Raw genomic sequence first — 27,281 nt, forward strand, 5'->3', positions numbered from 1 at the left:
AATTGCCATGCCGCTAAGTAGGCAGCGAATTTCTTTACGGGATGCTAACAAGTTGCATAACTTATGCAGACGTTTTTGCGGAGATTTAAGACCAACAAGGCAGGAACTCTTTGTAAAGAATAAATAGCTGATGGGCTGAAAAGCTGCAAAGTGGGATATGTCAATATGCCAAGCTAAAGTTTAGAGAGTTCTTCGAATTTATTAAGTAAAGATATGAGTTTGAAGTTCTAGTGAATTTCAGTAGCTATTGAATCCGAAGGACATCAGTTTGTATAACAGCGTTGACCAATTATGCCCGCACAAAATTGTGTGTCCATCTAATTGATTTGGACGCTGTCGAAAATCGAATTTTGCATTTTTCTCGTATTGCCAAGCAATTAAAATGAATGCCTCATTTTGGTGGCATCGTTTTTGTGGGTCGTTTAATTAGCAAAGGCATAAATTAGTTGCATGCTGCGCGGGCGAGAGCTCGATTTATTGATGTGTGCGGGCATTTAAAATTATGCAAAATGCAATTTTATCTAATTAAAATGGACACGGCCGTAGCGGGGCGACCTCCTACAGCGACTAAGCCTTTAATGAGCTTATATTTATAATTTTCTGCGCGCTGACCTCCGCTGGGAGTGTGTGTGTGTGTGAGTGTGTTGGTATACGTATGTGGGGGTGTAAGTGTGTGGGTGTGCGAGTGTGGAGTGCATAATTCGTGGCATAGTTTTGGGCGCGCTTTGCTTTTAATTAACCTCGATGGCGGGTTAAACGCTTCGACATGGCCACGAAAACAAATACCCACAAAATAAATTCACATGGCTCGCTGGCTATATTTCCATTTGGCACGCCACACAAGCGCTCCAAAAAAAAAAAAAAGAAAAGGATAAATACAAAATTTGTCTCTGTTGTCCTCTTTTGAGCTTCGCTCGTGTTTCCATCGCCTTTTTTGCGACCTGATCCACTTAAGTTTATTAAAAAGCTTGCCCACTGAAACTCAGACCTGGGTTTCCCGGGAACTTAAGCTTTCAAGTGAAAGGTGTCTCATATTACTTATCCAAATAAATGACGCAACAATCCGCTCTTTGGACAGAGGACAAGTAAGGTGAGGCATGTTTTCCTGTGCTTAAAATACACGTTCTACTATATGTAGTTACTTACTTGAGTAACAAATTTGTAGAATTCACTTTCGTAACACCTGGTATAACAATTTATTTTGAATTTACATAGTCTGTTTTTAGATTCGTTTTCTTTGCGCGCAGCTTGTTGCTTTTTTTTCTCTCAAATTCTTAGCATATTTTTTCACCTGCTGAATTCTATCTCCTTTGGCCATAAGCAATTTGCGTTGATATAGAATTTCCGGTATGGCGTAGATATGCGAATGAAATGCTTTTTTAAATGTTTGTCGCTTCGATGTCGCCATGCAAGCAAGTGTTCCTGTCCCTCGCCCTTTCTCTTTCCCTCCCCGCTTGCCCTCTCGCTTGCACCCATCACCATACTTATTTTGCTGGTGACTTTTTGGCTTTCATCTTTGCCGTGTCTCCGTCTCACCTTTTTGGCCATGTGTTTTGTTTGGCACGCAAACTTTGCCGCTCGTATAGAGGGTCATGTTTCATGTGGCTTCCGCTCTGCGCCTGTGTGTGTGTGTGACCTGTACGTGTGTGTGTGTAGGTGAGCCGGTGTTTGTGTTACCTACTTCCAGGCGGGTCAGCAGCATCGGTGTGTGTGTGTGTGCTTGCGTGCTGGGCTCCAACTTGGTCGTGTTCCACCGAAATTTATGACGACAATCGTGTCTATCTGACGGTCTGTTTGCTTTGGCCTGTTGCCTCTAAGCGTTTGACTGATAAAAATCACACTTTAATCATGGAATGCCACCGGTTTATTCTGCATGCAAAAAATGAAGTAACAAATTTGAATTTATTACATTTCTGCTTGAATCTTATTGGTGTATGTATAAAACTGGCTACTTTAAAATTTAAAATGATTTGTCTATGAGAAATTTGAAAACGGAGCACGAAGCTCTTCCCAATCTGAATGCGTTTGCAGAGTTCAGTGACCTGGAATGGCACACTCTGCCAAAAAAATGCGCAACGCCTAATGCCCAAAAATGGCCCAGTCGCTCCATCTCAATTTCTCGTGGCGCGACCACCCATAATCGAAGCCCAAATGAGAAATTCTTGTTGCACGCCGAAAGGGGCCAAATTCCGTAGCCTGCATTTGGCCTCGTTTTCATTGCATTCCGCCTGACATCGCGGCCAGCGCCTAGGAGCGCCCTACGGCGAATTTAATGCACCCACACACATTCGGATTCGGATTCGCATCCACTCCACTCACTTCCAGCAAAATGCAGACAGCGGGCGGCTTCATCATTCCGCGTCCATTAAATCGGTTGGACTCAGCCGCTGAGTGGTTATTGATTAATCGCCAGTCGGGACTTTCCCGCCGAGAGCTTTTCCGGCCTGTCTCCGTCTGCGTTCCCCTCTCACTAGCCGACCCTTCGACCCCACGAACCTTCGACCCCGCGCCCAATCATAGCCCCCCTTCTTGTGTGTGAATTCAAGTGTGCACGGAAGCGCTGATAGCTGATGTTGGCATGTGGGCTTTAAGCCAGCACTTAAGTTAACCCATTAACGTCAGATGCGCTGGGTGCCACAAAAAAGTGCCTCAAAAATGCTTTTATATCGCGGAAAAAGACACAAATTGCGGAATCGAGTGGAAAGGCGAGAGGTATTTAACCTACTATAAAATAGTTATGTGGAATTAAGAGCATGCAACAAAGTTGCAAATAAATTGCTCAACTAATAATTAAAAGTAGTTTGGCTTGAAGGTAACTAGTAAAGGATATCTGAAAGTCGAGTGTTATACTTATTGATTGCTCTGTTTGCTCTGACCCAATTTGCAATGGAATAACCTAATGACATTTCTTCGGTCGGCCATCAAAAGCTAATCCTATTAAGTGACTTGAAAGTTTGATAGCAACAGTTATTGCATAATTTAAATGGCAATTGTTGCAAAAACTCGCCATGCACGCCGGATATGAATTCATATTGCTTTTCGTTTATTTTCGACAATTGGCTTCGGCGCTCATCGATTCATTACATTTGGTTTTCCACAACTTTCCACTGCTTTTCACCACGAGCCAGCCAGCAAATAAATGCGAAATTTCCGCGTTTGTTCGCATGCACATTTTCGATGGCCGGCAATCAACGGGTTGCGATTCTGCAACTAAAACTATGCACCATGCATTTTTCACCAGCCGCAGAACAATGATTGCCATTGTTCGCCGAGGGCCGAGTTGTTTTGTTGATTTACTACTGACCCGATTTTCGGCCTTGTCAACACAATGGCCTAGTGACTAGCTGGGAATTTGTCGCCGCTGCCCAGCTATGCGAAACTAATAGTTGCATTCTGGCGCGCAAACGGGCCAACTCTGACCCATACCCCCATCCTGCCAAACATCGTCACCATCATCGAGGGGCATAACTTCAGGCGCCACATACGCAGGCCATTGTTGCGGGGCGCAAAGAGGCATGCAACAGACGTGCCACGCCCCCGCCGCCCTTAAAGTTGCAGGAAAATGCCTAAAGTTATGCACTGCAATTTTTTGTGCCACGTCGTTTTTTGCGCCCACACAACGCCGGCGAAAAAATGTTCGCCTGGGATTTTCCTTTTTGTTTCCTCGCAGTTTTCCCCCGCTTTTCCTGGCCGCCCCAAATTGTTGCATATTTTGCGGCACATGTGTTGCCGTAATTTGGTTTACATGCCCACGACTTGACAGGCGGCGGCAGGAAAACTGTGAAAAAGGCGATGACGAGAAAATGTTGGCGATGTGCAAGTTTCATTTAAGCTTTTCCAGCACTTTTTTTTCCAGCTGCGTTGCTGTGTTGCCACTTTTAAGCCAAGCGAATCCAATGATCTCCTTGGCTTTTCATCGAATTGTGTCAATTTATGTTGCCATGTTCCCAGTGGCCATTGCTTTTATTTCTCGTCTAATACAAACTTTTTCCTGCAGTTTCGCAGCCTTTGCATTCTGTGATTTTTCATTGTGTCAGTCACTGACACACACACACACACACACTCTCACCCTCTTATTGGAGGTCCTTCAGCTGCCTCTTGTGTGATATTGAGTGCACTTTGTCAAAAGTTATTTTGCAACATTTGCTATTATGCGCTCGATAACAATTTTATAACATTTTCTCCCAGTCACCGTAGCCCCTTCACCACCACCACCCCCCTTTCCCCGCTCATTCAGCTCGTTTTTTGCGTTTCGCAATTTATTGTGTTACATATATTATTATTGTGTACTGAAAAATGCATTTTTCATGACATAACAACGACCCGTTTGGCATTGGCAGCCCGAATTGGGTTGCCAGCCGCCCATTTCCCATTTTCCATTTCCCAAACTCCGCACTCCGCACAGCATCCACATATACCAATATACCATATAGCATTCTCCCGGCGATGGGCAAAGTTTTGGGTTGAAAAATGGCTCTTGGCCTGGGATCGGGATGCTGGGCACTGGCAGGTCTTCCCGCTCCACGAGATGCGTATAAATTGTTTGCGACAGTAATTGGAACACAATGTTAAAGCATGAAATTTTAATTTGATTTCCGATCGAGCCCTTCGAGTTTATTCAGCCTTGCGCCCCCGCCCATAAAAAGTTGGCCCACATTGAAGTTGAGTCGTTAAGCGAAGTTGATATGATTGAATGCATAAATATGAAGCAAGATATTCGTGTTACAATTTATTGAAAATTTAAGTGTCGTTTTTTTACGGCTCAATTACCTATTGAGCGTTTACGAGGCAGCAATTTGTTGCATTATGTACTTTGGAGCACTTCAAGAGAAATAAATTGATAGTTTGAACAGGTAAAAACCTACAAATTATGGTGTTCAGTTGCAACTTTGAGCTTGTTAACTAAGCTGTAAATTTGATAATTTAATATAAGTTTATATGCTGAAAATCATTATCATAGGTTTCACTATTTGTCTTTAACTCTTTGTTAAGAATTCATAGCAGATACCTTAAGAAGAATTCAAAATGGACTTCATTCTAAATAATTCTTTCATTTTCTTTGGTTTTTTTTTGCCATTTTTTTGTATTTGTATTTTACTGCCGGGGAAAACTTGTCTGCAACTAGTTGTTGACATCAATTTACCCGCCTGATGGTTTTTTGACTCTTCTCTGGCTTCCGTCTGCGGAATGGCCTTCCCCTCCATATGGCATCGGATGAATGGGGCTTCTCTGGCACTCCACTCCAATCCACTCCGCCGTAATCGAATGGCATTCTCCGAGACACAGTCCAGTTTCCAGGTAACCCACATGGCAACCTGCCAGTTGCCAGTTGCCAGCTGGCCATTGTCTTGACTTGGCCTGTCTGTCTGTCTGTCGATTTGACCTGGCATTCAGCCGTCTTTGTTCTGGGTCATTCGTCGATGGAATTAAAGCTGGTCCTGCGTTCTTTGCTAAAGTTCTACGCCCTAATCCCATTAATTACACATTCGATTTTAAACATTAGAAGCCAGTAAGCCGCTCAGCGTTATCAATCAAATGCTAAGACTTGCTTATCGATTGCACATGCGAAAAGTTCAAAAATTCGATTAAAATCCAGGAAGCCTATAAAAGCCCAAACAGCAGCAACAAAGAAATTCGCATCATTAATTTTTTGCTCCAAGAATTTATCGCCTATGATTATGAAACAAAACAAAAAAAAAACACACATGCAAAGGACAAAAGGGAAACATGTGGAAAGCCATTTCTAACTTTCTTTCCCCTGGCGAAAAACGGGGGGCTCGTTTTTCGCCTACCAATCATTATTCAATATGTTGACTTTTGTGCTTTCCACATTTGTTTCGCTCCAAGCCACATAAGTCATGTTGTCGCTGGCCTGGGTGGAAAATGCGGAAAATGGGGAAAATGTGGGGAGGAGGGCATGCAAAAGACAAAGAAAAATTTGTTCAAGTGGCTCGAGAGAAGGGAAAGCGCAGCGCGTCGATGTGGAAATTGTGATAGTGAAACGGAGGATGAGGGTAGCTAAACTCCCCCACCCAACCAGCCCCAAACCCATTTTCCGCCCAAACAATGAACTATGCGGCAACAGTGTCGAAGTTGTTTAACTTTGCATTTGTCCGGGTCCCAGGATCCTGGCACAGCACTCCCTCGTCCTGCCATCATCCCGAGCAGCAGCAGCTTAGTGTAGCCTTTGATTAGGGCCACCTACAAGTGTCAGCTGGCCGAGTGAAAGGGATCCAGGTGTCGATGCTGCTCAGGTGGGAAATCAGCAAAACTTTAACTGGCAATTTAAAGGTGTTTTCCTTCTTTTTTATTTTTTTGGTTTGATGCGAGGCGTGGAAATGGAAATCACCATAAATCGGAATAATCCGTAATAATGGAATGCATTAGATTCGGTTGATGTTTGCCCAGCGCAAATGCAATTAAAAGTTTCGAAATTAAAAGCAAATACAACGGCCGAAAAATTTAATTACGCATATTAATTTAGCCATGGCGGAATGAAAAATTAAGACTATTCTCCCGCCGCTCTGTTAATCCTTATTTATTTTCAGCTCTTCCCACTGGCAATTCATTTGCCATCAATAAAGCGACCGCAGATGGATGGAAATGGAGATGGCAATGAAAATGGCAACGGAAATGGGAGTGTGCCACACTGTTTTATTGTTTTTCACCCGTCAATTATTGGGCGAAACTTGTCAATGAAAATGATTTTTCAAGGCGGCGAGCTGCGAAATGAAATAAAAATTCAAGCTGCAAATGAACTTGCCAATTGATGGTCGGTCGAGTTTCCAGTTCGGTTTTGTAAATTTAATTTGCGTTTACCCAACTCTGGATTCGTTTGGCACTCGCCTCTATTGCCTGATGTTTTGCGGTTAACCAGAAATGTTCGTCTGTAACACATTTGCAGTTTTACAAAGCTCGACGAAATGATTTCATCCGAATTTCCCAGCCCTCGTCGACCTCTTCTGACCGTCTAACAATTTTCCGGGATCGTTTGCATTGTTGCGGTAAATTGGTAAAATTTACATACCATTGGCTTTTATTGTTTATGTATCGCTGGCATCATCATCAGCTTTCTGATGATAGCTTTAAAATTGCGGCGATTAAAATGTCAGTTGTTGTAGCCACTCCTCTTTCGGATTTGCTTTTATTTTAATTGGTTTGCTCAGCTCTCAAAATAACACTTATAATTGGCATTTTCTAATTATTCAACTGTTTAGCAGTGCTTTCGGTTCGCACGATTATTGATTTGTTCAGTGAGCTGAAAGCCAGTCAATGGATTGACATTGCGTGCTGGTCTGGTCCTTAAAGAAAAGTTGAGGAATTAAGCTTGAAAATGTATTAGTCGACTAACAGATACCCCATAAACAGCATTATGAAGTGCGAGAGAGGTGGAAATATTCAGGGGTTTTATAATCAATCGCTAAGCAGTCCATATTCTTGTTATTTACCTGAGTAATGGGTATCCGATAGTCGGAGCTTTTATTTAAAATGTAGCAAGTTGGTAAGCATCTCTGAATATATTATCAATGTCTTGAAATCCCATGTAAAGTACCTTTAAGTAGCCACATTTTAATGCGGTGTTTAAGGGTTTTAAGAAATATATATTTCTTGATTTTGTGCATACACTTTCGTTTTCCCCGCCTTATGCTGGACCACTTTAAAGCCCATAAACCAAGGGGCACTTCACATTTTGACCATAAATAAGAGAGCGCACCGGCATTTAAGTATTACGCTTGGAAAATGTGCGGAAAATGGAGAACTACTGGCTGCGCCCGCTCGACAGCACCTGCCTTTAATGGGTTTTCCCCACCATATGCTTGATTTATGCGGCAAAGAAAAGTCGAGGGACCTTCGATGCATCTGCTGTTTGTCCGATAACTTGGCTACCAGCCGTCTTTTTGGCCACACTTCGAGCTTCTGTTAACATACAATCGTCATGTAATAGTTTGTCACTGGATTTCGTTGTTGGCCCGGCATAATGACAGCTGTGCGACATGTCATGGGGTATCGGGATACCAGAATACCAGGATAGCAGAAATTCGAGGGGCAATGGGGGCGCCGGCCATTTGCAGAGTCACATATTGATGATGTGCGTCAAATGTCGCTGCTGTTGCTGTCAATTTTGTGGGCCACAATGGCGGGGGAGTCCCCCTTATCCGCACCACTTGCTTGCCAGTGTTTTCCCCATGGCAGCGGTTGCTCCATTTATGTTGCCCAGGGGTCATGGGTCAGGGGTCAACTGCTGTTGCTGCATCTATCTATTGTAGCAGTTGATGTTGCTGCTGCAGCTTGTTTGACAAATTGATCGCGTGATATGTTTGCCCAATGCTGTCATTGTTGTGCCATAGTGGCCGCATAGTTGTTGCACCCATTGTTTGCTGCCGCACATGCTTATATTCGAAGTTGCATTACTTTACACTACACTGCATAGAGTGGTCTACACCCAGTGCACCTCGCATGTACATGCATGCATTCTGTGCTCGAAATTGCTTTTGATGTAAATCGAATCCTTTGTGTCCGGCAAATAGCAAAAGCCGAGATGTAACAACTCCAAATTGGTAAGCCCTTGTTGGACAACTTTGTAACCGACTTTTGATTGGGCTCAGCTCAGACGTTCTACGTCTCCAGTCCTTTGCCAGATTTCACATATGCATAATCGAGGAGCGTCGTCCTGCGTCATTCGTTGGTTATGAGTGGAGGGGCGAGTCCTGCGAATCCTGCGAGTCCTGGGAGTCCTGGCAACGTCAATTCGTTAACAGCTCCGTCAGCTTTGCTGCTAATTTTGTTTGCCTTGTGTCGCTACCCAAAACCCGGGCATCCATAGTCACAGTGCTGGTTGAAAGTATGTGCACGCTTTGTGGAGTCCGAGTGGTACGTTCATTCCCGAACCCACCATCCCCCTCCACCCACTTGTCGTTGTCGTCTCTCTTTGTTTGCCCTGCACTCCAAACACTGCAGACAAAATGCTGTCGAAAATGTTGCCGCCTGATGTCTCTATACGGCAGCGTTCTCCTCCATCCAGTTAATCCGCCTAACGTTATGCAACAAAGTTTTTGTGGAAAATTAATTAATTTCATGTGCAAACAGTTGTTAGATTTTTCGTTTTCACCTTTCTTACTACGCTCCACTGTTTAATTGGCTTAAAAACATTTTTGCTGCTCTCCATTCTAATTAAATCTCCGTTTTGCAGATTCCTCTACAAATAGTACACATGTGCCAACCCAAAAGCTGAGCGGTTTCGGACGGAATAAACGTCAAACAGGAAAATCCATACCAACGAATCCCTGGATAAGTGATGAAGTCATGAGACCGACATTCGATCGACGCCTCTGGATATTATTGTTCATTATTTCAGTACAATGTAAGTAGCCAACAACCGAAAAAACTATGCCAAAATCCCCCCTTACACATATGCTTTTTATGCCCCTGCGAGTGAGCATGTGTGTGTGTGTGTGTGGATGTCTGAGCAGGATGTGGAAATGAATGGGCCAAGTGGCCTCAGCAGGCCAAGGAGCTCATATATTGCCGAGGAAACAGAGAATGGACCACTTTGTATGCCGGCAACGTGTGAAAAATAGTTCACAGATAATCGCAGTCAGGCAGGTCACATTATTTATGCGCCAGCACACCAGCTCCACCAAATCCTCGTGCCCATCCTTGGGATCCGCACCCCATACCCCTTATCAGCTTGATATTCTATGCCACATGCAGCAAACAAAGCCATTTCTTTTATTTGATGTGCGTTTTGGGGGGCCAAAATGGAGGAACGAAGCCGAAGAAAGCTGACCCTCGGCGTTTTCCAGTTTTTTTTTTGTTTTTTCTGGCATCATACAGGTCCAAAAACTGGACAGAAAACAGGTCCTGCATATCAATGACAATGGTTCGTAAATAAGCGAAAATCATGCCCCCCACCTCTCTAATGCAATGAGTAATATGCCATTGTCAATGTCTATTAGGGACACGCGGCGTATGAGTAATATGCGACTCTGATTTATTTTCAGAGGGTCGCTTCCCATTTTTTCGCTAAACTGTATTTTGTTTCAATGCTGAAGTCACATATTTTGTCGCATCTATTCGCTTATAAGCATATATTTGGCCAATTGGTAATGGTAAAATAGTAATTACCTTTCTTAACTTGTCTAGTTTTGTCTTTTAAATAAAAAACCAGTTACTAAAGTGTAGGGATTGAAATGGTAATCATGCATTGGATTCCAGCAGTTAAATCTAGTTAAATCAAAAATGTATTGGTTCACTTGAACAAATGTTTTGCCATGTAATCAGCATTTGGTTTCGGCATGCGACGTTTAGGACTCTAATCAAAACGAGAGGAAATCCCCAACAAATCCCCAACAAGCTGTCGCATTCGATACAAATTTTATTGGGTATTCCCAACCGCTCACAACTTCATTCAGCACGGGGTCACTTCAAGGTTGCAATCAGCACTGCAAACAGAGGGCAAAAACCGAAAGCTGAAGTGGAAATTCAAGTACTCCCTCGCTGCAAAAGCGAAGAAAATGCCCGGCATTTTACCCGACAGTTCGCGCACGCACACACACACACACTCACACAGCGAACGGAACGGAAACGGAAATGCGCGTTCAAGAATTTTAATCTGCATGCGCAATTTCGCGTGTGAGCTGTATGCCAAAAATGGCGCGCACATGTCGGCCAACTGGCGACTGTGGCAGCACCACCCCACAGCGAACCACCCAAAAAAGCGCCCAACCCACTGCATGCCCCACTGTGGTGCGCCTTGGAATTTCACGCGTTTATTTGCAAAGATTACGAAATGCGACCGGTTGCCGCTAAAGTTTTGTATGCGCTTCCTGCTGCCGGCGCTGCCTTTTCCTTCTCGTCTGGTTGTGTGCGTGGCTTTTGCTACCACGAGTTTTCCTGGATTTCCCCCCATCGCATCCTTTTGGCCATTTTTTGCTCTGTTTGCTTGTCCGTCCGTTCGTCCGTTCGTCCGCTTCGCTGACTTGTTATGCATGCAAAAGTCTGTGGCAAATACACAGACCCTGGGCTACAACAACAAACCGGCAGATGGGAGTGACATGCAAAATATTTTTGCATAAAAATGTTTGCCCACCAACACGGATCGGATCGGAACGGAGCGCTGCGGTGCGGTGCGGAGTCCTTGCCGCATCCTGGCAGCTGCATCTTACCCCTTGGTCGGATGTGAGCCGTGGTGAGATGTTAAATTTTAAAGCATTTCAATTTCGCATTTTTGACACACGCAAGTTGAGCATGAAATTTAGCAAGATGTTCGTTAAACTATACTCTATATACAGCGGCCTTCGCTTGTGGCATTTTACCTTGGATGGCAAAATGCTTTGATCGTCCCTCCCCAGGGACTTAATGTCCGGCATTTTATCTCATGTATTTGAGCGTACTGCGTTTGCTACGTGCTGGCCATGCTAAAAGGACCCTCGACTCCTTTTGGCCATGGCGAATACGAGGCGACAGCGGCGATGGAGCATATTTCATATTTAATAAAGTGGGTCTCATATTATTACGGGGGTGTGCGCGTTGATGAAATCAGATGATGATCTGCCACATTCCGTGGATTATTGACCCGTTTCATGGGCACTTGTAGGTTATTAGTCCTGTACCACGCTGTTTTATCGTACTTTTTATTATAATATTAAATCTGCTGGCTTGGCACAGACTGTGCTCAACTGGCTCCTAAATGAATACTATCCTTGATGCTGCTAAAATCTCTTCAAACTTGATGCCATCATTAAATGTAAGCCACTAAAAAACGTTATTCAAGAGATTAACATCCCATATAAAATACAGCCCATTCGGAACTGGAATTATAGCTACAAGATTTTAACTAAAAAAACAAATATATCTTTAAAAATGATTAAAATATTCAATTTTTTCCTTTTCACCACAATTTTGACCATGAGTTAGCCCTAACTTACTCACATCTTATCCTCTAAGACAGCTGCCATTGTTTTTGCGAAGCTGCTTTAATTCCTGGAGCGTCCGACTTTTCCAGAGCAGCGACTGAAAGCCATATTTTCTGGCCCACAAAAATCGATGGAGGAGCCGCTCTTGAGGCTCTCGAAACTGCACCACTGATGATGTCGATGGGTGGCGGTGAAGGGGCGGCTGCCAAGTCGGCGACTTAGTTAGCCACTTTTCTTTCATGGAAAATGCGCCTTTTGTGCCCCAAGTGGCGCCCCTCCGCCACCACCGACTTTTGTCTATTCGCTAACCAACTCCAGAGATGCCCCATCCTCGGATCCCCTGGCGATCCGATGGATAGAAAGAAAAATAGAGCTGGCTGCAAGTTTATTTTAAAACTCGACTTTTGTACGCTCAAGTTTACTTTTGTGGGGAATTACTTTTCGGTTATTTTTGTGGCCCAGTCATCGCCTGTTCTCCCCCGGCTCGTGAGTATCTCTTAGCTGATTGTCTTGTTGCTTGGGTGTCGATGCACAAACTGCAGCAGTGGGCGCCTTGGATGGCCTTGCGGTGGGTGGTGGTTGAGCGAGTTTATTATGTGAGCCAGTTGAAGTCGATGCTGCTGCTTGCGCAAAATGCAATTATTAAAAGTTTTTCAAGTTGTCCGCTCCTTATATACATTTATTTTTTTCTCTTTTTTCCACCGCTTTTGTCGTGCTCTCAAAATTATAGCCGGCGCCATTTTGCTGGCCATAGTTCTCGTCTTAACCTTCTACGCTGTCATTTTTTTGCTGTTTAACATGGCATAGCAAATGTAGTCCATTGAAAAGTTTCGCGCAAAGTTCGCGTCCAAAGTTTTTGTTAAAGACGTGAGTGAGAAGTGTGGCATGTAGCTCTTTAAGCCATGTTGTTTTAGCCGGAAATGGGCACGGATCGCAGAATGTGAGGCCAAAAATACCAGAAAAGCGGAAACACAGCTAACAATAAGAGCCGAAAAGGGCAGAAAACGCGAACTTCCGTTTAAAATTTCCTAACATTTCAAGCTCACGCTCTCTCACCCCGCTGGGGCAAGCAACCCCCCCTGAAAAAAAAAAAACACCAGCGTGTGGTCAACACGTAACAGACGCTCCTGGGCTTCCTCTTCCTGTCCAGACCAACCGACCGACCGACCAAAATTGGCCGCACACTAAATTGCACACCTGAGAATTAATGCGCCGGGCACTCGAAAGGCGTTTTCCGAAACCCAAAGCCCGCCAGTGAAAATGGTCGAGGGCAAATGGGAAATGGGAAATGGGGAGTGGGAGCAGCCGTAGCATTTGGACAACAAAAGGTGTGAAGGCCGAAAGCGTTGCAACCTGCAGTCGCAGACAAATGCAAAGTCAAATGCTTTTCGCAGACAGACGGGAAGCCCGTCCGAAGTTGTTGCAAGTTGTTGGCCAACGCCTGTGGGCCTGGTCTTCTTCTTTTGGCCAAAATCGGACAGTGGGAATACAAAGTTTGAGTACCATTCAAGGTGAGTTGCAAGCGAAGTCTGCCAACGCACTCAACATTTGTTTGCAACAATGCAACTTAAAGTTCACTTACATATCGCAGATTTCAAAAGGCTATGCAAAAATGAGATCTTTACTTTCCTTGAACTTTAAATAAATTCAATGGATTCGGCATTCTGTTAACAAAGACTAAAACCAATTAACACTCCACTCTGCAGAATCATTGTATTGTACGTCTTTCAGTGGACATATCTTACCGCAGTATCTCATTAAATGAAATATATATCAACACTTTTAAGCCCTGGATGTGTGCAGACTTTATTGACCAACTGTATACTGTACAATTCCCTCTGCTTTTCGACTTCTTTCGTTTTCCGAGGCTCAGACAAAGTTGCCGTCCCATCCGCCCGGCTTTTCTTTTGCTCGCCCTTTGCTGCTAAAAGCAAGTGAAAATAAATTAAGTGGAAGTAAGTCGTAACGAAGTGATACATAATTCTTTGTACTTTTTTTCCTTTTTTTTTTTTGGCTGGTCTTGGCTCCTCCATCCCCTCGATCCCCTTGACACTGTTTTCTTTGTGTGCTTTAACAATTGGGCGCCAGTTTTGCTGCAACGAGGGAAATCGAATGGCTTTAAGCTGGCTATTTTCCAAGGTCCACAACTTCAAGGATGTTAATTAGCAGCACTATTAGTTGTAGTGGAATTCCTGTGAATAGCGAGGGCCTGGTGAAGGCAAAAGGCTGTCGAATTTCCACCCCGGCACAAAACGGTAACCTAATATACTGTAATTTGGCTTTAATGACCCAGTCGAGAAGCCCGAAGAGGTCTTCACTCGGCGTCTAAATAGCCTAAATAACTTAATATCAACCTGAAATGCCGTGATTGAGAGGTGGCGCCCAACGAATTTCGGGCTACCTTTTCCAGCTTATTGCTACTTAACTAAGCCAACGATATCATTTTATTACACGGCTCTTGGCCAGCACTGCCAACTTGGCAAGCCGGCGATTTCACTTTCCACGGGCATGGCTTTAACAGGACAGCCTCTCACCTTTCAGGATGGCGCATCATCCACCCCACACCACCGCTCTCCACCCACTCCGCGCGGAGGCCATTAACGTGTTTCGTTTCATTTAACTTTTACGCTCTGCTACCCCCCGGAGTTCCCGCTCAGCAGTCCTGGTATTTAGCACAGCTCCTGGTTTTCTACCCCATCCCCCCCCATTGACCGTCGCCCTTCCGTCGAGTTTTTGTCCTGGGAAACGAAACTTTTACCTGCTGCACGCTTGACCCGCAAGGACCACCTCCCCGTGGGTGGCGGTGGGCGGCAAGCGTTAGATGTGACCTTCGGCGCTGACAGGAGCCGTCATTAACCTTTCATGACGAGGGAACCGGAGCCGTAGCCGGAGCTCGAGAGCAACGAGAACAATCAAGCGGAACAGGTTGGTCCGCCGGAAGTTGACGGCAACGAAAACGGCAAAAATCGGTGGCAACAACAACCAAAGTGAAACCGAAACTTTGTCGAGTGTTTTTGAGACAATGTTGTCGTATGTCCCATGTTGTAGCACTGTTGTTGAACTTTGGCTGTTGGTTTTTTTTTGGCGGGGGAGGGGGAGGGGGGTAGCATGGTTTCTTGCAGCGAGGTAATTTAGTAGCTTTAATGCGTCTGGCGTTGTGACAGTTTCTCCCCCAGGATTTTGACCCAGTTTTCATGGTACCGCACTTTTGTTTAACTAACCGCATGCCACGCCCACGTCACCGCAGTTGCATATAATTTGGCAACCGCAGCCTTTCTGGTTGCCTGCTTTGCATTTGGCATTTCGGTGGATGAAATGTGTTTGGCAAACGAATTTGGGTTGTCGCAAATCGCCAAATTGGGGGCACGGAAAGAGTGCAGCACACCAGGCCAGCTCAAAGCATATGGATCAACTTAAATGTGGTGCATATTAGCTCCAAGGTCGCCAATCGCAGATAAAGCGAAACTGCATTGCATAACTGCACTGAAACCAAATACAGGAAAAACCCTACATTTTATTGGAGGAAAAGCTGTTGAGACCCTATTCGTAGAAAACCATATTCTTAGAGTCCGCTTTTCCCTATTTCAAATTGGATAAATGTGTTTTGCTGCCGGCACAAAAGAAACTTGGAGTCTACTTACGCCTTATCCCTACTTAAATTCTCAGTGCAATTTCCTGGGAAAATCCAAGGCCGCACGGACTGCACTTAGCATCGCATTCGGATGCATTGCATTCCCATGCGGAAAATCGATAACCATTGCACAGGGAAACACGTGTGAAAGGACCTCCGCAACGACCGAATGCCTTTCAGCCGGGCCAGGACACAAAAACTGTCGCTACATAATCATAATCGTAACCATGATGAAGCAGCGTCGGTGACGACAACTACGACAATGTCGACTGGCTGCCCTCGAGTGTTTTATCCTTGACAAATCCTTGTGCAACAATCAGCAGCAACAGCAACAGCTACGGCTACAGAAACAACTACGGCAGCGTCGGAAAAAAGAGCCTTGTGGAAATGTTACAAGAGCAACGCAAACGGGTGGCTGAATCGTTGACAATGGCAAATGCGCAGCAAAACGGCTAAATGAGGCCGAGCCTGGTTGGAGAAGACTCGACTGAATGAGTAAACTCCACTCGTTAGGCTCCCGTTTGCCCACGTTCCACCTCCGCCGGATGGTAGCCGCAAATCGGGGCTTGAAGACGATCTCCACGACCACCAGGGGCCTTGGCATGATGGATGACAATAAACAAGACAAGCGGGCACAATTGTTTGTCGGCCTCCCCGGCCCACTCTTCATCATCATTGTCCTTCAGCAAGCCTGTACTTAGCGGGTCTGTTGGCATTTCCTCGACCGAACAATGGTGGTTTAGCCGGCCGATGATAAAGCCAGTCTTAAATAGCTTTAATGCTTTAGTGTTGAAAGTAACTTTATTCTGCCAATGCAAAGATACGTATTACATCTTAAATTTCGACTTAAATCAAGATACAAATCCAAATTTATTAGGAACCGATAGATCATTACTTAATTTTAATATTAAACTTTATTACAGCTCAAAAGTAGAATAGGTTGGGTCTTCATCTCCCACGCCTCCGTTAAGCTTTTCTTTTTTTTGTGAATGGCCCATTACTTGCCTTTCTTTTCTTCGCAATTTGCCTCTGCAATCTTTTTCTTCAGCTCATTGCATCTTCTTTTGAATTCGGCTAGATCGCAGTCTTTCTTCCGTTCGGATTCTGCTGTCTTTTTCTTTTTCTCGGCTTCACGTGCCTTGTTCTTCTTGGCCACGGCGCATTTCTTTTGAAGCGCGGCTTCTTCGCTTTTCTTCTTCTTCTCGGCCTCTTGAGATTTCTTCTTTTTGTCTTCCTCGCACTTTTTCATAGCTGCATCGTTGGCACCGTTTTTCTTACGGTCTGATTCTATGCATTTTTTTACTGCCGCTTTTTCTTCGCATTTCTTTTTAGCAGCACCTTCCTCACATTTCTTTTTTGCTGCTGCTTCTTCGCATTTCTTTTTGGCCTCTGCTTCTTCGCATTTCTTTTGCGCCGCTGCCTCTTCACATTTCTTTTTCGCTTCGGCTTCCGCGCAATTCTTTTTAGCTGCTGCTTCTTTACATTTGTTTTTTGCCGCTGATTCTTTGCATTTATTTTTTGGTGCTGGTTTCTCACATTTCTTTTTGGCTGCTGCCTCTTCGCATTTCTTTTTGGCCGCTGCCTCTTCGCATTTCTTCTTGGCTGCTGCTTCTTCACATTTCTTCTTGGCCGCTGCCGCTTCGCATTTCTTCTTAGCTGCTGCTTCTTCACATTTCTTCTTGGCCGCTGCCTCTTCGCATTTCTTTTTAGCAGCCGCTTCTTCACATTTCTTTTTAGCCTCCAATTCCTCACATTTCTTTTTAGCAGCTGCTTCTTTACATTTTTTGTTGAGCTCCGCCTCCTCTTTCTTCTTGCGCTCAGCTTCTTCACGCTGCTTCTTACACTTGCTCTTTATTTCCTTGAGCAATCGTTTTATCTCAGCTTTCTCCTTCGCCTTTTTCTTCTCAGCTTTGTTCTTTGCGCCAGTTTCGTCATCCTCAGTCGGCTTAGTGCAGTCTAGAGGCTTTCCCTCTTTCTTTTCTCTTTCCTTTCTTATAGCCTCCTCAATCGCAATTTGTTCAGCGAACTTCTTCTGGTAGACCATCTTCTCGGCATGAACAACACACGCCTTCTGTATGCCAGAAAGCATGCACTTTACAAGAGAATCTACGGCCTTGGGATCACCCTTCGGCTTTGACTTTCTCAATTCTTCGCAGAGGGCCTTGTACTGCTTGCGCTCGCAGTCTTTCTTCTCGGAGGCTAGCATGCAACTGAACTTCAGTTCGTCGACGGCTTCGTCTAGATTTGGTTCATTTTTCGATTCTGGAGGGACTTCAGATTTCGCCGCTTTCTTCTTTTGCTCGAGTAAATGCTTTCGCTTTCTGGATATCCGTGAGCATTTCTTTTTGGGTTTCGGTTTCGGTAAGGGCTGCAGTGCGCAGTTTTCTTCCTCTAGCTTTTTGCAATAGCAACTATCTTTATCGGCCTCTTTGCAAAACGAACGTTGTTGGTTCAGGCATATTTGATCGAAGTTTCTTCTAAAAGCACGGTCCTTCAGTTGGGATGCTCTGTATATCCTGTGGTGGTAGTAGAATTTTTGCGGTTGTGATTGATCAATTGCTTGATTGATCATGCTATTAGTTTTCAATCGATTCGAGCTTAAACCATCATATGCGTCGGATTTGTGGCTAAGGAACCTTGGTTGTCCCAAGTAAACGGATACATGTTGCAAATTAGTGTGGGACTTAAGGAACAACCGGTTCCAAATGGGCTGCTTTAGATGATACGCGAGAGATCGTGAGAGATGACGTCCCATAAACACCATGACTTAAAACGGAATTGCGGAAACTTATAACATCCAATTTTGAACAGTAAGGCTTAGTAAGGCTAAAATTGAAAAGTGCAATAGTTTACATATTAGCCTGAGACTACTTGAGTCAATTTAAAAAGAGATTTCTTCGGTACTTCTAATAGTACCCTGCACCATCTTTATATCGGGGTGTTGTAGCCCTTGGGCGATTCAAGTGCCTTGGCCCAATTCCTCGCGAATGTGGGCTGAGCGATTCTGTGATACTCCGAGGATGTTTCCCACCTGCCTGCTGGCCGACATAATAAAGCAATTAAAGTTTTACACTCCGCAGACCCATTTCACATTTGGCGCGCTCACATCAACAATGAAATGCGCATTTCCCACCGTGCACATGTGCGCAATTAAAATGTAAACGTGTCAAACACATGGCAGACTGCTCGGGCAGAGCTTTCGTTTAAAAATTAACAGCGACACTGCCGAACAAGTTGCAGAAATTAATGACAACATAAAGGAATTTAAATACGCAATGAACTCGCTGGGTGGGTTGGTCCTGAAGTGGGCTGAGTGGGTGGCACTCGTAATTGCGGTGCAAGTTCGTAATGCCGCCGTATGTGCGCGTGAGTGTGCGGGTGTGTGTGTGTGTGTGAGTGCGTGTGGCAGAAAGTTAAAGCACACTTATGTGCGACAGTGCTGCTGCCAAGGTAGGCCAACTCGAACTCACCTGTCTGCTGTTGTCTGCTTGGCGGCGCATGAAGTGAAAATTAATTTCTAAATGCGGGAAATTAACAAATTACAAACAACGCAATGGGGGGCTGGGGTTGTGGGTTGGCAGGTGGCGGAAGTAGACACACAGAGACACACACACACACACACATGGCCATGGAGGCCTCTTCTGTATAGACTGCAAAGTTCGCAGAGCAACTTCCTTACCGAGCGAGGGAGTAGCGGGAGGACGGAGGAGCTCCTGCAAGGTGTTGAAGCACAGGTGAGGCACATTGTCTTGCTTTTCGCCTGGAGTCGTGCCCCACACCTCCAGCCCAACCGCCCACCCCGCATACTTCTGGCCGCACTTCAACTCACAAACACTGACAGTTGACAGGTTTGCTAATTTGAAGCAGTACCCCGAAAATGAAGTTAGCGTCTGTCAGCGTCTTCTTCGGTGTGATAACGGCGTTTCCAACCCCAACCCCACACCAACACCCCACCCACAAGCCGGAAATGCCCAGCCCACCGGCAGCAACCCCTCGTATTCACACCTTTGGTTGCCACAGACGCGCTGCGGTCGCGCTTTTAACATTTAATTAAGTTGTGCTCGATTTTATGTTCGACAAAAGTGTTTGTCTGCCGTTGGCCCCTCGATGGGATGTGTGTGTAACTATGTCGTGGTTGTGGCTCCTCTGCGTTGTTGTCATTTCTGAGGTTTGAGCAAAGATTGGAAAATTGTTGACGCCAGCAAGGAAAGAGCGTTTCATCTCAACTCCCAACTCCCGCACTTCCTGGAATACCGCTTAGAAACTAACTGGCAACAACACACGATATACCTAAAATGTTTTGTTAACCCAGTATTCATCTCAATTTCAAGCAACAGATCTAAATTCGTTTTTTTTTTTAAATCCCGACCATCTATCTAAATTTTTAGTTTGTTAGTTTTAAATTTATGTTCGTGGGGGACTAAGCACGGTTCTTATCAATGGGCTCCAGATTTGCCGGCTGCCTGCTCACGCGGATTTCCGCTCCCCAAGTCCGCGAATCCATGGGCATAGCTTATAAATGGCAGCTGCGCGGATACTGTGACCCACCTCTCATGGACAGCGAAAGGTACAAGTGCGTGAAGGAGCAAAAGGCACTCGAAATGAAAAAAAAGGAGGCGGTCGCCAAGAAGGAGGCGTCCAGGAGGGACGCCTATCGCCTAAAATGCCAGTTGAAGAAGTGCATCGGGTCGAAGTCGAAGGCGCTGAAGGCGAAAATGAAGTGCATGAAGCCGGAGGAGCAGAAGGCCATGGGGGAGATGATGGACTGCGTGATGGCCGGCGTCAAGAGAGTCTGTCTGAAGTCCGTGATGCAGAAGTACTGCAGGGAGCAGGAACTTAAGCTCCGCTACGAGCGGCTGATCAAGGACAAGAAGATCGAGAAGTTAATGAAGGAATGTCCGGCCAAGAAGAAGGCCGACTCTGCGGAAGGGTGCAAGGAGCCCAGAGAGAAAGATAAGCTGTCTAAGAACACAGAAACCCTTAGGAAATGCATAGCAGATACCACCAAGCTCTTAGAAGCCGAGTTGGAAAGAGAGAGTAAGAAAGCGAAGGAAAATTGTAAAGATAAACCGGAAGTGGATAAATGCGACGATAAGCCCAAGAAAGCGGACGATAAGAAGACCGCGAAGAAAGCAGCAGAATCACTAAAAGCTAAGAAAGGAAAGAATGCCATAATCGATAGCTGTAAGGGAGCACCCAAGGATAAAAGTAAAGATCCGGCGAAAAAAGCTAAGGCTTGTGATAAGCCCAAAAAGGTTCCCAAAGAAAAACGTGCAAAGGACGAAAATAAGGAACCCAAGAAGGACGAGTGCCCAAAAATGACCAAAGATAAGCCGAAATGTCCCAAGGGAGATGCAAAAAAATCTCCATTCGAGCAGAAGATGAAAGAGTGCGAATACCAAGAATGGAAGGATATATGCAAAGCACAGGAGAAGAATAAGACTGACGTGGCTGCCATAGAAGAATGCCTTAGTGCGCAAATCAAGGCGAGGTGCCGTAAGATGGTGATCAAGAAGATGTGTGCCTATGCCTTTGGAGAACCGAAAAAAGTGAATAAGTGCAAGGCAGAAAAGGAATGTGGAGATAGTTGCGTTCAAAAGAAGTGGAAAGAGGCATGCCCCACGATTCAAGATCTCACGGAAAAGAACGACGTAGATTTTAGCGAAGCCGCTAAAGAAGTGAAGAAAATGATGCAGAAGTCCTGCGAAGAGGAGGAAAAAAATAAAGAGTGCGAGATTAAGGAAATACAAGCTAATATCGAAAAGTGTGCAATGAAGAAAAGATGCGCAGACGCAAGGCAAAAAATCAAGTGCAATGAAATAGAAAGAAAGAAAAAGCAAGAAGAGGAGGAGAAAATTAAGAAATGTGAAGAGGAAGCAAAAAAGAAAATATGTCAAGTCCTAGCGAAAACTCAAGAAGATATTATGAAAGTCGATGGTGAGTTCAAACAACAATGCAAGAACGAAAGCTGTAAAAGAGAATCCGATGAGGAAATTAAAAGAAAGTGCATAGAGAACGCTTCCAAAAAATTATGCGAGGTGAGGAAAAAACGTACGGAACTATTGCAAAGGGAGGAGAAGTTAATGAAAAAGGTCGAAAAAGAAAAATGCGAGGATGAGCAGCAGAAGAAATGCAGAGAGCAAGAACGGAGGAAGAAATGCGAAGAGGAGGAGAAAAAGAAAAAATGCGAAGAAGAAGAGATACAAGAGAAATGCGAACAGGAACTCCAAAAGATAAAATGCGCCGAAGAAGCGAAGAAGAGAAAATGCGAGAAACTGAAAAAGAAACTGGAATCGCTTAAGAAAGAAGAAAAAGAACTGAACTCCAAGCTAAAAAAGCTGAAGGAAAAGGAAGAACAATTGAAGGAAACGGACGAAGAAGAACAACGGAAAAAATGCGAGGAAGATAAGGTTTTGAAAGAATGTGATGAATTCGATCAGAAGGAGAAAGCCGCCGAAGCAGAGGAAAAAAAGAAGAAAAAATAAATGTATCCTCAAATTTAATCTCTTAAAGGAAGGAACGTAAGGTTTGGTTCACCCATAATTTGCGACTCAGACAGGTGGAAAGCTGCGCTTTTGAGGAGCCCAGAATATCATTGCTTGCCCAAGGAGAAAGGCTTTAAGGACCACGGCGGTCGTCAAGGCCGCTTGTCCTTCAGTTGATGCAGCGGATTTCCTACACTAGGATATATTTGCCTAGATATATGACTCTAGATTTTCAGACCAGGTAATCGACTGTAGCAACTGGGCTATCGTCCTTGCCACCGTCACCGTGGTCTTGGCCACCTCGCACGACAGCAATGGAAAGTTATGGGTACTGTGAAAAGCGATTGGTACATTGATCCCCTTTGACCAAGTTGCCTTTCTAGTGGACGCCCAGGCCATCATCATCGTTGTCCACATTTCCTTCTGTGAAAACCCATCATGTGTTTCGCACTCGAAGTTGTCATGAATTTTATTTCACTTTGCTTAGTTTTTTAATAAAATCTCCAGTGACTGCCCCCACTTAAACTTGGCCTTAGTTTTTTTTTATTAACCATCCAAATTTCATTGGCAACCGCAGCACTCAGAAGGACTCTTCCGCAGCAACCGTGTTCTTTGGAATGTTTCGCAGGTTTATTAACTTGCCGCTAAAACGACTGTGGGTCGGACATCAACCCAGTCCATACATCCAACCCTGGCCACTGGTAAAGAGCAATGGATCTGCATTTAGTCACCACCAGACTACCTTCTTCCAGGATGATCCTCCGATGTCCTACGACATTCTCACCAACGATCTCTGCCAATCGGGCTCTTCGCCATCGATAAGACAGGTTCCACAGAAGGTCTGCATTGTGGGCGAAGTTCACAGCCTCAAAGTCTGTGGATGCAGACATCCTGGCAGCTGCATTTTTATCAGTCAGATGGGACGCCTCTACCACAAAGAATCGGGCAGGGGTAAAAGGGAATCCCGTCCAGACGTCTGCCAACGAGCTCGGCGTTTTAGGGAAAGATCGAATGGAAAAATCAACAAACGTCTGAGGGATCTAATGAACGATGGTGTTGACGGATTAGACAAGGGAATTGAGAAGAACGAAAGGATTAACCAGATGAAGAGGTCTTCCAAAAAGAAATACTCGCCGAGTTCCTCCCACAGATCATATCCAGATGATAAGGAGGCGTACCTCGAGTTTCAGAAACCCAAGCGTACATTCAAGAATTTTGTTACCATGCTCATGTCAAAGGGTAGAAAAGTAAGGCAACAATTGCAGGAGGGAAAGGATGCCGATCTTCTGAGATATCACTCGGATAACAAGGCTCTAATGAAGCATTATAAAAATAAAATTAAATACAAAAGGCAAATAACGCAAAGACAGCTAAAGGCAAAGCCACAAGTTCCAAAGGCAAAATATAATGACGATTCGATAGATTGGACCTTTTTCGAAAACTCATTAAATCCACAGAAGCAAGATGCATTTTTCCCGTTTAAAACTAAACCAAAAAGTACTGGAAGAGCAAAAGACAAAGAAATATCTTCACATAGCAAACCAATACTTCCCCACTCATTGGAAGTAATAAAGGAACGTGAGGAGAAGCTCATAAGTAAAGCCAAGAAGGAAACTGAGGGCCGGCTTCCATGTCTTAGAGAATCTTCTTTTAAGCCCGGGAACCAAAAAAATGTGAGTCGAATTGATAACAAAAATATGTGCGTGAAATGCATTGATCCACAGGTGCATTCATCTTCAGCAGAACAGAAAGTGGATTATAAGAGGGTCAACGAAAATATCATGGAATCAAGTTCCAACAATTCCAGTGGTCAGAAAATAGAGTCAGGACTCAAAATAACTCCACCTGATATTCAAAAACCAACGGGATTCTATGACACTTTAAAAAGCAGAATTCCGTGTGATAATATTTCAGAAAAGAAAGATTGTAAAGCTGGATTAAAGCCACCCAATACTGGTGAATGTATCTCGAAAATGCCCTGTCCACGTTCAATTGCTGGAAACGTGGATAACCAACCACGATCTGGTCAATCCGATAACAACTTGCATAAAGTATTTAAAAACCGAACTGACAACAATCTGTGGTGTTCTCCTGAAAAGGATATCGACAAAGGAGACATAAAGTCTAAGAAAGAAGGCGATTTCTCAAAGTTTTTTTCAATGCTAGATGATAAAGACAAGCTGAAATTTCGAGTAGCAGAGCTAATGGCTAGGTGTATGTTCCTGGTGGAGAAAAGAATGCAACAGGATTTGGACGGAAGTAAAGTCTGCAATGTTAAGGAAAAGGACAATAATGTAAATCAATTAGTTGAAAGTTTCTGGAGGCATTACATACAGTGTTGTGAGTGCCAGAAAATGGATGACTGCGCTCGTTCGAAATCATCAATGTTGGGAAATACGGAAAAAGGCATAATAAATAAGGTAGATATTATTATTAAGCAGTGCACACACATAAAAGAGGTGATCGAAGCACGGTCTCTGAAGAACCAATGCATTAAACACGGTCTTAGCCAAAGTATTGTAGAAGAATTCTGCAAAGCTAAGGCTAAGCTAGAAAATATGAGTGCAAATGAAAAGCTTAAGACAGAATCTAATGAATTTGGTCTGAATCGAAACTGCGCCATTGAGTCTTTAAATGATAAATGTCAAGAAAGAAATAATTTCGTTGAAGACGTGCTAACAAAGATGTCTTCAGAGTGCAAAACATCTGATAAGTACGAGCAAGACCTTTTGTCAAAAATGAAACTCGCTATAAAAGAATTGCAAAAAAAGTTAGCAGAAGACAAGCAAAACATTATAAGCAAAAAGCATAATCAAAACAATTTATTTTCTGAAAATAAACTCAATGGTTTAAATAAATGTGCAGAAGAAGAATTAAAGAGTAAATGTGCTGAAGAAGAACTGAAGGAAAAGTGTGCAAAGGAAGCATTAAAGGAGAAATGTGCTGAAGAGGAGTTAAGAGAGATGTGTGCAATAGAGGAACTAAAAGAAAAATGCGCAGAAGAAGAATTGAAGGAAAAATGTGCAACAGAAGAATTAAAGAAAGCTTGCGCAGAAGAAGAGTTAAAAAGGATATGTGCAGAAAACGAACTTAAGGAAAAGTGTGCAGAGCAAGAATTAAAGGAAAAATGTGCATTAAAAGAGTTTAGGGAACTTCGTGCAGAAGAAGAACTGAAGCAGAAATGCGCAGAAAAAGATTTCAAGGACAAATGTTCGGATGAAAATCTCAAAGAGAGATGCTCATTAAAGGAGCAGCAAAGACAATGCGAAGAATTCTCACTGAGAAAGAGATGTGCTGAATTTGCCCTAAAGAAGAAGTGTGAAAATAATAATGGAGGCAATTTCTTGAATTTACTAGGAGAGCCAAAGAAATATTCGAATGAGTATAAGAATTCAAAAAAGATATCTACCGATGAAAAGCCCAAGAAGAACTCTACCGAAAAGGATCAGAACCGCAGTACCTTAGGAAAACTTAAAGAGAAGGTTCGACTTACGGGAAAGAATAATGGAAATGTGAACAAGTTTATGTCAACAAAAGCTAATAAATGGCATCAGTCGTTTGGCAGACGAAAAATATCCGTAAAAGATGATATTCAAAACTGGGGACTTATAAAGAAGATTTTGGACAAGGAAGACAAGGCGATGCGAAACAAGGGACTTCAACATGGAAAACCCTCTGAGCTCGAGGGGTTAGGTATCTTCTTAAGATCTGCCCTATCAAGACTCAGGAGAAGACCACAACGAGGATTGGAAGACGAGCACTGTACGGATGACAGAAAGAGGTTTTTCAATCCACGTCAGTGGTCTTTATTTCCCGGGCTTGCCCCTCTGTACTACCAAACTTTGCGACGGAGTCCTCTGCTGGAGAACAACTTCCTCGTTCGCCAATTGCTTCCCAACCTGAAACCACTGGCCATCAACGATTACCTGGGTGTGTTCTGGCTCCATCCCTTGAATTCCTGTAACCCTTTCGGCAAACGGTGCTACAAAAGGGACGATTTCTGCAATGGTTCGTCCTTTTTGTATCCCATTACTGAAATGAGTAGGAGGAATTTTAAAGATGGAGTAGTAAAAAATAATTAGAAGAAGATGCGGAGAGATCCTGATGAGCTGCTACTGTGCTACTTACAAATACAAATTTTAAACCAAATTTAAATAAAAAGCAATATACAACTTAATAGAAAAGAAAAGACCAGCAAAACTACTTTAAAACGCAGTAAAATAAATTCACTGACAAGAGAGGTTCACAAGACCGAGGAATGCAAATTTTACAGCCGTTTTCTAATATTCCATCATGAATAAATATATGGATTGCATACACATATGCCGTCTATTTATCTAGGAGTATCGCTTGGGCCGAACGGCCAAAGCAAACAAAATGGACAGCTCACAATATTGATTGCTGTGTTGTTTTATTGATGAAATAATGAATTTGCCACCGCACAGAGCCACCAGCTACAAGCCAGCCACCCAGACAACATCAGATAATATGCTCAATGTCTGTCATAGACATGGTTATGAATTTTGCCGACATGATAGCGAAACTTATCGGGCATCGAAGCAAACCAGCTTGAGGTGATGGCCTTGTGTTTGATCAAGGACATGGGGCATGGGCAGGACGTCAGGACGTCGCTTATTTGGTTTTCATTTCGTATTGATTCGCAGTTAGTCCTGGCCAAAGCAAATTTGCAGACGCCTGTGACCCATCATCAACAGCCATCCGTTTAAATTATTAACGTATGAGTAATTTTTATGACATATAAACAAAAGTCTGTGCCGGGGGCACGGCTCACAGGATCCTTCTGCTCCGGATTCTGCTATATGTCATGTGTCGTCTCGTTGTCTCGTTTCGGGTTTTCCATTTCCCAGACGACCAGACCCCGAGTCCCATGCGAAGCTTTTGGGGAGTGGTTTTTGTGTGCGTCAAATGAGATGTGTGTAATTAAGTTCGGGATGCTCACAAAACAGACTCTTAGTTGCCCAGGGAATTCGGGCCGCAAATTACAACTGAAAATCGGACTCCTTTAATGTCCTAGCTCATCGAATTTGTACCTCAAAAACATTCCTCGTTATTCGAACTTTAATTAACACTTTATGGCGTTTTTCTGCTCTCTTTCTAGGTAAGTGCCCCCGCCTGCTTTTGCGTAAGTCCAAGAACCAAACTCAATCACTAATCATGGCAAAGAGCCGCCCACAGCCGCAAAACTTTCGGTCAAAGCCCGAGCCTTTAATTTGAAAACTTTGGCATATC

The 27,281-nt window shown here is 44.0% G+C and overlaps 4 protein-coding genes across 5 annotated transcripts in view; 3 read left to right on the plus strand and 1 right to left on the minus strand.

The window, feature by feature from the left end:
- The window catches only part of LOC117136420 (irregular chiasm C-roughest protein), a 117,212-nt gene that overhangs the window by 21,381 nt on the left and 68,550 nt on the right, over positions 1-27,281 (plus strand). The window contains exon 2 of the mRNA XM_033297331.1: positions 9,191-9,361. Coding sequence (XP_033153222.1) covers positions 9,304-9,361 — 58 coding nt within the window. The 5' untranslated portion in view covers positions 9,191-9,303. The remainder of the gene's footprint in view (positions 1-9,190; positions 9,362-27,281) is intronic.
- Positions 16,336-18,390, minus strand: LOC117136422 (axoneme-associated protein mst101(2)). The gene has a single exon (XM_033297333.1). It carries the CDS (start codon positions 18,308-18,310, stop codon positions 16,544-16,546), a length of 1,767 nt encoding a protein of 588 aa, XP_033153224.1. The 5' UTR covers positions 18,311-18,390; the 3' UTR covers positions 16,336-16,543.
- LOC117136421 (axoneme-associated protein mst101(2)) lies at positions 19,871-22,346 on the plus strand. Its single transcript, XM_033297332.1, has one exon. It carries the CDS (start codon positions 19,986-19,988, stop codon positions 22,029-22,031), a length of 2,046 nt encoding a protein of 681 aa, XP_033153223.1. The 5' UTR covers positions 19,871-19,985; the 3' UTR covers positions 22,032-22,346.
- Positions 22,365-26,346, plus strand: LOC117136419. 2 transcript variants are annotated; one of them, XM_033297329.1, is made up of 2 exons: positions 22,365-23,704; positions 23,756-26,346. In XM_033297329.1, exons 1-2 carry the CDS (start codon positions 22,649-22,651, stop codon positions 26,111-26,113), a joined length of 3,414 nt encoding a protein of 1,137 aa, XP_033153220.1. In that variant the 5' UTR covers positions 22,365-22,648; the 3' UTR covers positions 26,114-26,346. The 2 variants fall into 2 exon arrangements, with proteins under 2 accessions (XP_033153220.1, XP_033153221.1); XM_033297330.1 differs by having other exon boundaries at positions 23,775-23,858.

The sequence above is a fragment of the Drosophila mauritiana genome, chromosome 2R (genome assembly GCF_004382145.1).
Source record: "Drosophila mauritiana strain mau12 chromosome 2R, ASM438214v1, whole genome shotgun sequence".
In the NCBI taxonomy this organism is placed as follows: Eukaryota; Metazoa; Arthropoda; class Insecta; order Diptera; family Drosophilidae; genus Drosophila; species Drosophila mauritiana.

Coding starts and splice junctions, on each gene's coding strand:
- LOC117136421 (XM_033297332.1), top strand. CDS start 19,986: ATGGGCTCCAGATTTGCCGGCTGCCTGCTCACGCGGATTTCCGCTCCC.
- LOC117136422 (XM_033297333.1), bottom strand. CDS start 18,310: ATGGTGTTTATGGGACGTCATCTCTCACGATCTCTCGCGTATCATCTA.
- LOC117136419 (XM_033297329.1), top strand. CDS start 22,649: ATGTTTCGCAGGTTTATTAACTTGCCGCTAAAACGACTGTGGGTCGGA. Junction 23,705..23,755: donor AGCCCGGGAACCAAAAAAAT/GTGAGTCGAATT, acceptor ATTGATCCACAG/GTGCATTCATCTTCAGCAGA.